This window comes from Diceros bicornis, chromosome 10 (genome assembly GCF_020826845.1).
Source record: "Diceros bicornis minor isolate mBicDic1 chromosome 10, mDicBic1.mat.cur, whole genome shotgun sequence".
Taxonomy (NCBI): Eukaryota; Metazoa; Chordata; class Mammalia; order Perissodactyla; family Rhinocerotidae; genus Diceros; species Diceros bicornis.
In genome coordinates, this window is record NC_080749.1 from 80,618,876 (window position 1) to 80,634,105 (window position 15,230).

Here is a 15,230-nt window from a genome sequence, read left to right on the forward strand (position 1 = left end):
AATTATTCTTAAGTTCCAGAAAAATATTAAGACTTAAGTGAAAAGAATCATTACTTGCTTTAATCATTGGTGTTTAGTAATTGTCATTTTAAGTATTCTTTACTAGAATCATTATGGATTTTAAGTGGGTACATTTGGAATCAGGTGCTGCACTTAATTTCCAGTAGTCCTTCATTTTTAAAGATGTAAAATAAAACGCTTACAGATTAAAGTTTAGTGCCTTGTAGTATCTGAATGTAAGTGGCCTGTGTAACTTGCTTTTTCTCTGTTTACTTAGAGGCTTTGACAAAAGCTTTTGATTTATTTTGTGAAAGTATAATTCAGTTTTCGTGACAGTTTTATTCTGGTCATTCAAAATCTGTAAATCTGTGTGGAGCTATGTGAAATGACTGAAACCTGCCATAACTGTATATGAACTATTTTGAAAGTGTCAGAATTCAGACAAGAGTTAGCAGCACTGGTTTCCTTATCTCCTCAGCTTTTATTAAAAAGAATGGAATTCACCTTATAATGTGCCACTTTTTTTAAGTAAGGGAAATGGGGCGCTCTGCTCTTAAATATGTTTTGTATAGACTGTGCTATCTTTTAAAATATTGAAAATAACTTATTCTTAGCTATGTCTAGGGAATATCAGCATTTTCTTTTAATTTATGTCTTGTGACTTAGATTCACACTGGTAGAGTTATCTGCTCTCTGGTTGAACCAAAGCATTAATTGATCCATACATTTCACATAAAAGTCGTTCAAGCATTTCAAAACAATTTGCCTCTATAAACAAATGTAGTTTTATTTGATGCATTTAATTTAACTGCTACATAATCTTTCCTGATGTTAAACATTTGAATAGTAGAAAAGATGTATACTGTTTCATGATGTCATTGTGAGGTGAATTTATACTTTTTTATTGAATAATTTTGACAGGATTTTTGACAAAATATAAAATTTAAATAAGATCAAAATATAAAGCTTAAGTTTTCTAGTGAATGAACTTCATTTTAGGGATAAAAATATGTAGATTTTCTAATTTAGATTTGTGTTCTAAGGAAAAAGTAGTGATGATGTTTTACTTTTTTTTTTTTGGTGAGGAAGATTAGGCCTGAGCTAACATCTGTTGCCAATCCTCCTCTTTTTGCTGAGGAAGATTAGCCCTTGCTGAGAAGTGAGCCCAGGCTCACATCTGTGCCAGTCTTCCTCTACTGTTTTTATATGGGACACCTGCCACAGCATGGCTTGATAAGTGGTGCGTAGGTCCGCACCTGGGATCCGAACCGGCAAACCCTGGGCTGCCGAAGTGGAATGTGCAAACTTAACCACTACACCATCGGGCCAGCCCCTTACTTGAACGCTGAACTTTGAATTTTTTTTTTAAGGTATACAAGTTAATTGTAGAAAATCTAGAAAAATACAGATATGTGGAAAGAAAGTCAAAATTTCATATTCAGAGAATTTTACTTAAAGTGCTATGGATGTGATTGAAAAGTCTGTGTAAGTTAATTACATTTACTACTACAAATCATTAAGATACTAAATTTGAAAAACTTCTAGCTAACCTGAAAGTTGAACATTAAACTTTTAAGCTCCATTTAAAAAGTGTCAATATTATGTTTAGTTGGTACATATGTAGTGATATGCTTTTCTAAAGAATTCACTTTAGTCCAATTCAACTAGTTTTTGTTGAATGCCTGCTGTATGCACATGTTATTTACTGTCATTTTTATCCCTTGAATTTTATGTTTTCCTCTTTTTTCCATTTTTTTAAATTAATAAACTTTATATTTTAGAGCAGTTAGGTTCACAGCAAAACTGAGCGGAAAGTACAGAGAGTTCCTGTGTACCTCCTGTCCCCACATATGTACAACCTTCCCTGCTGTCGACATCCCGCACCACAGGGGTACATTTGATCACTTGACTGACTTCCCAAAAACACTGAACCAGAAATTTCTTTACCTGTCCACTATGTGTGCAACTCCAAGATGAACACAAAATTAACACAAGACATATTATACCTAACCTTTTCAAGCCTTGATAATCTTAACCGTGAATTTTCTACACTGTATTGATCAAACCTGGAACTTGGTTAGAGTAGTTATCTGAATGAATAGTTATTTAAAATTTAAGAAATACCTAAAGTAAAAGTTGAAATCTTTCTCACTGAGGATTGGTGTATTCTAAGCTTATTTTTACACATAGACCTCTATTAGAAAATTGCTTCTTTTATTTGTGTTAAAATGGCTTCCAGATCTTTCCTGGATATGACAGGCTTTCCTTTCATCAAAATTTTGTGTCTTTCATCTCTTTCATTGACTATGACCTCATCTGAGGGCATGCTTTTCCAGCTAGAGTCGGTTTCCCACTTAGGTCTCACATCTGCGCCCATAACCTAAGGGAAGATGGATAAAGTCATCAAGGGTTGCTTAGTTGAAGAGGAGCATTTGATGAAGGAGGTTGTGAAGAGTGGATAGTAGATTTATAGTCACAGAAGAGGTTCCAGGGACGTGTAAAGCATGACCAAAATTACAAAGGAAAAGTGATCTTAGTAAAGATTTTCATTTTGGTAATAAATTAGGCTAGGTTGTTGGGACCAAATCTCCTTCTGAAAATCACTTAAAATTCTGGATAAAATTTAAGAAACATCTTAATAGCATTGAAAAGCTGGCCAGATAGTAAGACATTATGAGGCTAAATCTTAGTGAAAGCAGGAACTTAGGTAGATGGAGAAAGGAAGCTACTTTTCCTGGTGAACTTGAGCTTTTGTTTTCACAGCCTGTGGATGAACAGAAGTCAAAGCCAAGGGACTAAGCGGAGTGAGAAGTCTAATAGCTTTTCCCTTATGATCCCCAGAGGCATATACTCTTGGGGGTAATGATGAACTAGAAGCAAACCCGCCTCACTCTCCCACCTTCGCTTGGGGACTTTAGGGAAAAGTGCCTGTGTGTTAGGCAGAGGAGAATGGTGAAAAGTCCCTGAAAGGATGTTACCACAAGTTGATTCTTTCATGGATTTGCAGATCAAATTCACCTTTCGTCTAGGAAAGGTCCAAAAAGCCCCAAGTCATGCAGACTAGACTGGTGCTTGGTAAAAGCAAATGCAAGTCCCTCCGGAAGAAGAAACCTTCAGTGTAGATACTAAATATTTTTTCAAATTGCAACTTAATATCTTAATTCATGATGTGTGAATAGACCATACCAGGCTCTTGTTGCTTTGAAATTTCTTTCATCTTTTCCAAAGGATTTGACAGATTCTTTTGTCTTCATTTGCTTTGATTGGCATATGATAGATAATTCTTTGAGGATATCTCCCATTCTCAAGTTTGTAAAGCACTTAACTGTTGCTTTGCAAGAAAACATAAAATTGTGATCATTTCTGCAATAATGAATGTTTGCATCGTTAATGTCCAGTTATACCCTGCTGCTCTGTTTTCATACCTTTCTGTGTACACAGTAACTTCATTTTATTGCTTAATCATAGTATACTTTTTGAAGACAATTTGAACAGCAATTAAACTCAACATGTTATAGTACCAGCTGTGCACATAAATCTAGTGAAGAGACATCAGTATGAATACCTAGTACCAGGTTTGCATAGGCAATGGCAAATGTGTCATAACGGTGGCGTCTCTGAGCATTTGTAAGATGCATTTTGATTTCAAAGATGCCAAAATGTAAAAATATATTTATATAGAATCAGAGAATATGATATAAAAAGTGACCTAGCAGTTTTAAAAAAGAAATAGAATATCTAGAAATAGAAAAAAAAAAACCCAATAATGATAATTAAAAACTGATAAAGGGGGTTAATACAAGTTTAGGCAGCTGAAGAAGATTAGAGAATTGGAAGGGAGATCGCAAGAAGTCTTTTAGAATATATCCTAGGAAGTCAAAGAGATGGAAGATATGGAAGGAAGGTTACGAGATATGAAAGATAAGGTGAAAAGGTTTAACACATGTTTAACTGGACTCTGAAAAGGAGAGGAAGAGAAGGAATGAAACAAATGTAATATTGAAGAGGTGAGAGCTTTCCAGGACTGATGGAAGTCCAGTGAATCTCAAGGAAAGTAAATAAAACAAATTCCATACAAAGTTACATCTGGTTGAAACCATAGTGGGTTTGCAGAAAACCAAAGAAAAAGAGAAAAATTTTAAAAGCTGCCAGAGAAAAAAAGATTATCTTCAAAGGGATGACAGATTAATAGCTGATTTTTCAGTAATAATGATGAAAGGGAAAGGATAATAGATTGGCATCTTTAATGAAGAGACTTAAACTAGAATTTCCAACTGGTGAAATTTTTTCAGAGGAAAGTGAAATAAAGCCATTTTCAGCAAAACAAAAACAGTTCGATTCACCAGGAACATATAACAATTTTAAATTTGTGTGCACCTCATAACATAGTCTCAAAATGAATAAAGCAAGCACTGACAGAACTACAGAGAAATGAACATATGACAGTCATAGTAGGGTTTTTTTTTTTTATTTAACATGTTTTAGCAGTTTTTTTTTTTTTAACATTTCTTTTCAGTAATTGGTAGAATGAACAGACAAAAAAATCAGTATAGGTACAGAAAATTTAAACAATAGGATTAATGTATTTGATGTAAGGGGAAGGGATTTACGTAGAACACAATACCCAACATACATTCAAGCGCACAAACATGATATAGGGCTGGCCCAGTGGTGTAGCGGTTAAGTTCGTGTGCTCCGGTTCGGTGGCCCCCGGGGTTCTCGAGTTCTCATCCTGGACGCAGACTGACGCTCCGCTTGTCAAGCCATGCTGTGGTGGTGTCCCATATAAAGTGGAGGAAGATGGGCATGGATGTTAGCCCAGGGCCAATCTTCCTCGAGAAGGATTGACAACAGATGTTAGCTCAAGGCTAATCTTACACACACACACACACACACACACACACACCCACACCCACCCACCCACCCACCCACTGGTATAACAGACCGTAAAGCAAGTTTCAACCAATTTCAAATGATTGAAATAATGGAGTGTGTTTTCTAACGAGAATGTGTCACGTGTTGCATACTGAGGGGGATATGTTCTGAGAAATGCATTGTTAGGTGATTTTTGTCGTGCAAACATCGTAGAATGTACCTACACGAACCTAGGTGGTATAGCTTACTACACAGCTAGGCTATATGGTACTAATCTTATGGGATCACTGTCATATATGCAGTCTGTCATTGAAATATCGTTATGTGATACATGACTGTAGTTAAGGAAGAAATCCGTAACAAAAACATTGAAAAAATGTTTGAAAGCCATGAAATACACTTCTAAGTAAACCTTTGATTAAAGAACAAGTAATTAAGGAAAATTAGAATTCTTTTGGAACTGAATGATAAAAGTACTGCATTTTAGAATTTGGTCGGGGGCAGCTACAGCACTGCTTAGGAAAATTTATGGCTTTAAGTATGTTAGAAAAGAAAATGAGGCTAAAAATTAATGAACTGGTCATTTGTGGTAGCCAGCCTTCAAGATCTCCACCTCCTGGTAGTCACACCCTTTTATAGTCCTCTCCTACGTTGTACAGGGTTCATCTGTGAGCAATAGAATTTGGCAAAAGTGATGGTATGTCATTCCTGAAATTAGAAAAGACACTGTTGTTTCCATCTCAGTTACTCTTTTTTCCTGGGTCGTTTGCTTTGGAAGAAGCCAGCATCTCTGTTGTGAGCAGCCCTGTGGAGAGTCCTATGTTGTGAAGAACTGACACAAAGCCAACACCATGTGAGTGAAGTTGACCGCAGTTCCTCCAGCCCAGTCAGGCTTTGTTATGATTGCAGCCCTAGGTGACATCTTCATTATAGGCTTCTGAGAAACTCTGAGCCAGAGCCACCCATCTAAGCTGCTTTTGAATTCCTGACCCTAAAAAACTGTGAGATATTTGTTGTTTGAGCTCCTAATTTAATTTGTTATGCAGGAATAGATTATTAATATATCATCCATCTCAAGAAGATAAGAACAAAAGAAACCTAAAAATAATAAAGTGAAGGAAATTGTAAGGTTTTTTTACGTGAAAATTCTCAAATTTATTATTTTTCAATGACTGCAGGAAACATACATATATAAAGTTTACATGTATTAAGGAATATGTTTAATTTTAATAAATCATTATCCATTATATAACATCTTGGGATGAATGGCATAAACATAATCTGTATCTAGATATAATCCTAATTAACATCTGAAAGTGAAATTGAGAGTAAATTAATAGCTCTTCCTTCTGCAAGTCTTTCTAGTAGTCATGGTGCTATTATAAGGAAACTAAGGTTTGTTGCAGTAATTACTTATAATAAAATACTGAATCTAGGAAATGATGATCATCACAGCTCCTAACATCACAAAAGAGATAACAGGTATGTACCTTCTGAAGGACGTATATGACAACACGTATGTAGTATTTTTTGCCAAAAAATTGACCTAAATCTGATAGTCTCTAGATCTACTAATTCATAGGAAATGCAGAGGACTCAGGAACATGTTAAGTGACATAAGGATATGCAGCCAGCAAAATCCCCAATGTGAGGAGTACTGCATCACAAATGACCCAGTGTTTTCAACAAGTAAATTACAGCAAAAAAGAAATGTAATAAAAACCTATAGATTTAAAAAGACTTAAAAGATATGTTGACTAATTGCAATTTATGGACTTTATTTGGGTCCTGATCTTATCCAACAGTTAAAAAGGCATTTGTAAAGGAATCAGGAAAATTTGAACACTGATATTAAGGAACTGTTAATTTTTTAGATGTGATAATATTGTTATATTTTAAAAGATATCTTCTAGGGGTATAAATCGAAATATTTGTGGATAAAATGATATGATATCTGGGTTGGTTTGCTTCAAAATAATCCAGTGGAGGATGGGGATATAGGTGAAAGAATATTGGTTATGCATGATTTGATAATTGTTGAAGCTGAGTCATTATGCCATTCTCTCTACTTTTGTGTATGTTGGAAATTTTGTTTAATAAAATGCTTTTAGAAAGAGCAGAAATTAATAAAATAACGTAATGGAAAGGATCAACCAAATAAGAAGATGGTTCTTTGATTAATGAAATTGAGTCAGGAAGGTAAGGTTTGTGGTTATATATTTAGGAAATTTCATATTGTGTTCACCCGTTCCAATGCAATTCACAAGGTATATTTCATCTTAAAGATAATATATTGTTAAAAATCTTGTTTAACTTTGCTTAACTAATGCTTATCAGACTTGATTAAGCGTAGCCATCTTTTCTTTTCCTTTTTCAACTTTTCAGACCTGTGTGTTATCATCCGAGTGAGCAGTGTTCCTAAGTACTTAGGACATACTGACTTCTCCAGCCTTAAAATCCTATGTACCTGTCCCGCTGCTTCCTGTCATTTCCACACTGGAACAGTACCAAATATTGTACATCTTTGAATATATCTTGCTATTTTCTATCCATTTGGAATTCTCCTCTTCTTCACTTCTTGAAAATACCTGCTTAGGATCTGTGAAAACTTTTTCTTTTTGGTGAGGAAGATTAGCCCTGAGCTAACATCTGTCACCAATCCTCCTCTTTTTTTTGCTGAGGAAGATCGGCCCTGGGGTAACATCTGTGCCTGTCTTCCTCCACCTTATATGGGATGCCACCACAGCGTGGCTTGACAAGTGGTGGGTCGGTGCGCGCCAGGGATCCGAACCGCGGGCCACTGCAGCGGAGCATGCGCACTTAACTGCTATGCCACCAGGCCTCCTCGATCTGTGAAAACTTTTGATGCTTGTGCTACTCAGTTACCTCCAACCTTGACAGAGTGAATAATTCCTTCTTTGTATTATTTCAGTATTTTTCACAACTATTTTACTTCTCATGCTGTTTTCATTTATTTGTTTATGCCTCTCTTTTCTATTGAAGAAAAGCACTTTGAAGACAAGATTATAGTTTTTTTTTTGTTTTTTTTTTTTACTGAGGTATAATGGACACAAGATTTTTATTTGATTTTATATCCATAGAGGCTAGCACTGTCCTTGGTTGATAACATGGCTGGCATGTGCTTACTAAATGCTTTTTGAAGTAGCTAGATTCTGTCAGAAAAGCTTGAGAGCTGACCTGAAAGTCTAATCACCTTTAATAGTAGCATTTCTATGGGGGGAATTTATCTTCTTTTGGTAGGATGTTAGAAAATATATTATAAATACAACGGACTTCAATGAACTTTTAAATGCAGCTTATATGGAAATTGGGAGCTGCCCAACATATGGTTGAACTATGTATATATATCTAAAAGTTTATAGTTTTAAAACTTGAAAGAATACTACAACCCATATATCAGTGCATGGAGGAAGTAAGGTGTTCCCTCTTTTTACCTGTAACCCTACCCCTTAAGAACTAGGTGAAATTGTATGGATCTCTTAATTCCATTACCCACTGAAGCCTCCCAGCAGGGAAGTGGATGTTATGAGAAGACAGAAGTCTCTTGTGCTTTTATATAATTTAAATAATCACGTTTGGCTAGTGGCCACTGTATTGGACAGCACATCTCTGTGTTAGACTTCCTGCTGTGGTAACGGGGAGCCATTGAAGGTATTTGAGCGGGAGAGAAGAGATGCTTAGATTTAAATTTAACAAATCCCATTGGTAGCTGTATGTAGGTGGGAGAAATTGAAGTTAGAAAGACCAGTAGGGAGCTACATACAGTCCAAGTGAATGGCAGATGATTGCGTGAATATTTGAGTAAAAAATCAATAAAGTTGATTTTGTAATTATTTTATAATTGTTTATTTTATTACATTGGACCATGGACCACTATCTTAATAGTGGTATGCAATGTCTTTCGAGCGTTTGCTAAATGTCAGGCATGGCTGAATGCTTTACGTGTATTATCTCATTTAGTGCTCTCAACAACCCTGTGAGGTTGGAAGTATTATCTTCATTTTATACTTCTGAAGAATGGATCAGAGAGATGAAGTAACCTGCCCAAAGTCTCACAGATAGTAAATGCAAAGAGATTTGAAAGGAAAAGTACAATTAAAATCCTGTGGCAAGGGGGATCATGAAATATTTAAATATGGTTATGTGTAGCATAGACATTCCTGTTCTGTGGGAGTTTCCTAATTTGGGCACATGGTAGGTTATAAAAATAATTAATACTTATCAAGCATATATTATGTGCTAGGCATTGTTCTAAGCCCTTGGCAAATATTAGATTATTTAATTTTCACAACAGCCCTGTAAAGAAAGGTACTGTCAGTATCTTCATCTTTATGCGGGAAGACACTGGTGCGCAAACATAGGGTGACTTGTTGAAGGAGGTGGCAGAGCAGGAGTTAGAGTCCACGTAATTCAGCCCCCGTGCTCCTGCAGTACGTAGTACATTTGTGTGTGTGTTAATAAATATACAAATGGGGGAGATAGACCACACTGTGGTGTTTCATATACCAAACTTTCTTACCCATGAAGGTGACTAAGCTTGAGATTTAATTAATACTGTTTCTGGGTGTGTGGAGATCTTTCTTTTTATGGCCCTTGGTAGTTAAGTATAGATCCTCTATGGGTTTTCTCAGGCTGTGTGGAATGTGGCTGTTTTATGTGTTAAATTGTTTATGGCCTTGAGTTTCTGATCCTAACCTCCTCTTTTCCTCTTTTTGCCCCCTAACTTCATATTATTCCTGCTTACAGTTCAAAGACAGTGTTGTGTAGTGGAAAGAGCACAACTGGATTCATATATCCTTGCATTTTAATCGAATACCAGCTGTGTGACCATGAACACGTTACATATCCTTAGAACTTCCCTTTTCTAGCCTGTAAAACGGGGGAAGTGAAACCTTCTCTTGCTAGTTGTAAGGACTAAATGGGATGATATATATTTTTTAAATGTCTGCTGTCATATTTAGCACATGGCAGGTGCTCAGAAAACTGTAATTGCCTTACTTCTTACTAAATGAAACATTTCCAAGTTTAAGTACCATTTCTTTCCTTATAGTTGCTCAGCTTCCTAGGAGAACTCTGTACTTGCCAAACCCTTGGTCGCCCTGACCTTTAGACTTTGAACCAGATACTGTAGAATTCCTAAATAAACTATGAGGAGAAATGTATTAATTCTTTATGACGTTATGAGACTGTTTTGTGTCTAACTTTTACAGAGAGATAATCCTCTGCTTTATTAAAAAGGAACAATGATAAGAAAAACTCCAGCTACTTGTATTTTGGAGTCCTATCTTGAATGGATGAATGAATGAATGACTAAATGAATGATGTGCTGGTTGGAAATTAAAAAAGCAAGTAATGAAACCCTTGAGAAAATTTCTCACAAGAAGTAGTTCTTTTTCTGAAATATTTCCATCCTGTTTCTCAGTGATGATGTAGATAGTGGCAATTTATGATCTGATTTTGGAACAGTATATTAATAGAGAAAACAAATAGACAAAAGGTCACCAGTCTCTGCATATTCTGAGAACATTCTTTTAGGAATTCTGATTTGTAGTGTAATGCTTTTATTTTAGGGAAATAGATTACTTCCCTTGATCCAGGAGCAGTGCCTAACTAATGATATTTAATGACTAAGTAACTAAGACTCCTGAGTACTATGCTGAAATTGGAGTAAAGAAATGTTAAGGAGGGGAAGGAAACAAATTTGAGCATCATTTTTAATGATGCAATTTATATTGAAAAAGACATCTCTGAGGAATCATGGTTTTTTTCAAATCAGCTTTTTTTTTTTTTTTAAAGCAGATGTAGTCCCCCCCCCCGCCAAAGCCCCAGTAGATAGTTGTATGTCATAGGTGCACATCCTTCTAGTTGCTGTATGTGGGACGCGGCCTCAGCATGGCCAGAGAAGTGGTGTGTCAGTGCGCACCCAGGATCCGAACCTGGGCCGCCAGCAGCGGAGCGCGCGCACTTAACCGCTAAGCCATGGGGCCGGCCCTCAGATCAGCTTTGAGATGTAATTTACAGACCATGAAATGCACAGATTTTAAGTATCAGATTTGATGAGTTTAAGACCAAACCAACATTTGTGTAACTACTACCCTAGTCAAAAAATAGAAAATTTCTATCACTTGGGGGAGTTCCCTTTGTGCCCCTTTGTAGTCAGTCCTCCTAAAGACAGCCAGTGATCTAATTTCTGTCATCATAGTCTGCTCTAGAACTTTGTAGAAATGAAATCATACAGTGTATATGCTTTAATGCCTGGCATCTTTTGCTCAGCACATTTTCAGAATTTCTGTTTGTTGTTGTATCGATAATTCATTGTGCATTCCACTGTGCATATACCACAATTTGTTTATTAATTAACCTGTTGATGGAATTTTGGGTTGTTTCCAGCTTTTGGCTATTAAAAATAAATCTTCTGTGAACATTTTTGTAAAGTGTTTTTGTGGATATATATTTTCATTTCTTTTGAGAGGAATGGTTCGGCCATGTGGGAAGTCTATGGTTGACTTTAAAGAAACTGCCAAACTGTTTTCCAAGTGATTATTACCATTTTATACTCCCACCAGAAATGTGAGTTCCAGTTATTGCACATCTTTACCAACATTTGGTTTTGTCAGTCTTTAATTGTAGACATTCTAGTGGATGTGTAGGGTATTCCATTTGATTTTAGTTTTCATTTCACTGGATAACCACTGATGTTGAGCATACTTTTGTATGCTATTTGGCCATTCGTGTATCCCCTTTTGTGAAGTGTCTGAGCCTTTTGCCCATTTTTAAATTGAGTTGTTGTCCTTTTGGTATTGATTTGTGGGAGTTCTTTATATATTCTTGATACAAGTCCTCTGTCAGATATATGTACTGAGAATATTTTCAGCTGGTATATGGCTTGCCTTTTCATTTTCTTTTTTGTTTTAGTTATTTTTTTAAATTATGAGAAAATATATATAACATAAAATTTACCATTTTAACTATTTTTGTTCATGCATCATTTTCCTGATTTCGTTTACTTCTCTATGTTTCCTTTTTAGCTCATTGAGCATTTTTAAGACAGCCATTTTAAATTCCTTGTCAGGTAATTCAAAGATCTATTTTTTTTAGGGTCACTTTCTGGAGATTGCTTTAACCATATTTAGGTGTATGGTTTGGTGGCATTAACAAACTCACATTGCTGTGCAACCATTACTACCATGTTCCATGTGTACTTAAGACAAATGTGTATTCTGTTGGTATCTTTTCATTTTCTTAATGGTGTCTTTTGATGAGTAGACATTTTTAGTTTTGGTTAAGAAGAAAGAAAAATTATTAATTTTTTGTTTTTTTGGTTTGTGATTTTTGTGTCCTAACTAAGAAAGCTTTGTCTACCCCAAGGTTTCAAAGATATTCTCCCATATTTTCTTTTAGAAGATTTTAGTTTTAGTTTTGTGTTTAGGTTATGATCCATCTCTGATTTGATTTTATTTATGTTTTATATTTCTCATTAATTAATTGAACAGATATTTATTGAGCACCTGATCAGTGCCAGGCACTGTTTTAGGCACTTGGTATCCATTAGTAAACAAAAAGAAGTCACTCATGGTGGGCCCTTCTATAGGCCCTGCACCTGTGAAGCCTATATTCTGGGGGAATTGACAGACAATAAATTAATAAATAAGCAAATTTATAGAGTAATTAGAAGGTGAGAAAGCACCGTGAGGTGGGACAACAGAATAGAGTAAGGTAAGGGTTAGTAAGAAGGTTTGCAGTTTTAAGATAGGGTGGTAAAATTAGGCTTCATTGAGAATATATCGTTTAAAGAATGACTTGAAGAAGGTGAGGGAGACAGCTATCTGGGGGAAGAGTGTTCTAGGTAGAGAAAACAGCCATTGCAAAGGCCTTAAGGTGGGAACATGTCTGGCATGTCCTAGTAACAGCCAGAAGCCAGTGTAGTACAGGGTAACAGTGGATAAAGTCACAGAGATAGGGGAGGGCAAATTGTGTAGAATCTTACAGGACATTGTTAAGATTGTAGCTCTTCCTGTGAGTGACGTGGGAAGCCATTTGAGGGTTCACTGGATTTTCTTTTTTTTGGTGAGGAAGATTAGCCCTGAGCTAACATCTGTGCCAGTCTTCCTCTATTCTATATGTGGGATGCCACCACAGCATGGCTTGATGAGCGATATGTAGGTCTGCGCCGGGGATCTGGAGCTGCGAACCCCAGGCTGCCGAAGTGGAGCACGCACACTTAACCACTGCACCACTAGGCCGGCCCCGAGGGTTCACTGTACTTAATACACATTTTAAAACAGTACATATGTCTTCCTGAATATCACTTACAGATTTCATATCATTGCTTCTTTAGATTTATCAATTTGTATCTGCTTAATAGGTGTGAAAGCATTTTTTTTGACAGATGTACTTAATATTATAATGGTTTTCTTATTTCAGAAAGATCCAGATTACCTGAAGCTGTGGCTGGACAATTTTGTTTCTAGCTATGAACAATTCTTAGATGTTGACTTTGAAAAGCTGCCTACCAGGTATGTAGAAACACTTAATTTCTTACCCCTGGGTGAGTTTGTTAATTTTTAGCACAAAGATGTCACTGATGGCATATTACAGGGATGGTAACTGTATGACACACATGATACTCCTGCGTAACCCTGCTCTCATGGCAGACATTGCTAATTGGTCACAGCAGTCTTCCTTGCTGATACTAGACTTGCCTTCTAGAAGCCTCTTCTCTGCTTTGGCGAGCCACTGGCAACTGAATGTCTTGCAGTTCACTTCAATCCTGACACTACACGGAGTTAGCGCCAGATCTCACAAGTTAAGGGCAAAGTCCTCCACAAGACTGCCCTCACTTCAGACACCATTTGCAAGTCTTGGGAGCCACCCACACTTCTGAGCAACTGGCTATAAATTGGGGGGTTCTCACGACTCCTTCAGGTTCAATAATTTGCTAGATTGTCTCATAGAACTCACTGAAAATGCTATACTTATGATTATGGTTTTATTATAAAAGATACATGTAGGACAGGGCCTGGAAGGCTTCCATGCTTTCTTTCTGTGGAGTCAGGGTGTATTACCCTCCCTGAACATCAGTTTGTTCAAATAAGAAGGCTCTTGGGCCAGCCCCGTGGCTTAGCGGTTAAGTGCGTGCGCTCCGCTACTGGTGGCCCGGGTTCGGATCCCAGGCCCGCACCGAGGCACCGCTTCTCCGGCCATGCTGAGGCCGCGTCCCACATACAGCAACTAGAAGGATGTGCAACTATGGCATATAACTATCTACTGGGGCTTTGAGGGGAAAAAAAAAGGAGGAGGATTGGCAATAAATGTTAGCTCAGGGGCCGGTCTTCCTCAGCAAAAAGACGAGGATTAGCATGGATGTTAGCTCAGGGCTGATCTTCCTCACAAAAAAAAAAATAGGCTCTTTGAGCTTTGGGTGTCCAAAGTTTTATTGGGTCTTATTACTTCATTGACCACGTGATTGAACTCAGTCTCCAGCTCCTCTCCCCTCCCAGAAAGTTGGGGGATGGGTCTGTCAGATGTGGCCAGCCCCTAGGGCCCACCATGAGTCACTTCATTTGCATAAAATTTCCTTATTATACCACAGGCGTGTGAATTGAAACTTACTTCTATTCCTGGCCTTAGAGTAGGGTCTTAGAAAACATCTTGGAGGAGGTGAAGTATTCAGATTTCTAAAAACTGTTTTTGAAAATCATAAAATGGGGGAAAAATTCAAATGTTATGGAAAAGTACAATTGAAAGTACAAATCTTTTCTCCCATTCCTCTGCCTACCACCATTTCCCACTCTCTCAGTTCCCAGGCTCACTTCCCAGATAAATTTTTACTGTCTCAAGCCATCTTGAAGACCTGGTAGTTGTTAGGTAAGAGAGGTTAGGTTGGCTGGGGTAAAAAGCTGGAGAAGTGAGGAGACACTTTTAGCCACAAAATGAACTCTATTTCTAGAGGTGTGTTGAGAGGAGAGGGGAGAAATGGGTGGTGGTTGATGATGAGAAAGAGTATCTGGAGAATTAAAAATCTTCAAGGGGGGAAGTGTTTGCACTTTGGGATGAAGGTAGGCAGTGAGAGGATAGGCACAGGGGAGTTGAATCTGGAGAATCAAATAGGAGCCGGATCGTGAAGTGCCATGCATGCATTGCTAAAGGATTTTGATGTTTTGTTATGGAAGATACAAGGCTCTACTAAAGAATTTTCTGCATAAGAGTATCGTGATCAAGTTTTTTAAAAGTCACTTTGGTGGCATTATGGAGGTTGGATTGGAAAGGCTTGAGACTGAAGGCAAGAAGCCCTGTTTAAGAGATAATGTAATAATTCAGTGAAAAAATCATTA

General features: G+C 37.0%; 1 protein-coding gene across 4 annotated transcripts in view; it reads left to right on the forward strand.

The window, feature by feature from the left end:
- NBEAL1 (neurobeachin like 1) overlaps window positions 1–15,230 on the forward strand; it is a 148,011-nt gene that overhangs the window by 9,069 nt on the left and 123,712 nt on the right. For all 4 annotated transcript variants that reach the window (XM_058549638.1, XM_058549641.1, XM_058549640.1 and 1 more), the window contains exon 3: window positions 13,321–13,412. In XM_058549638.1, the coding sequence (XP_058405621.1) occupies window positions 13,321–13,412 (92 nt within the window). The remainder of the gene's footprint in view (window positions 1–13,320; window positions 13,413–15,230) is intronic.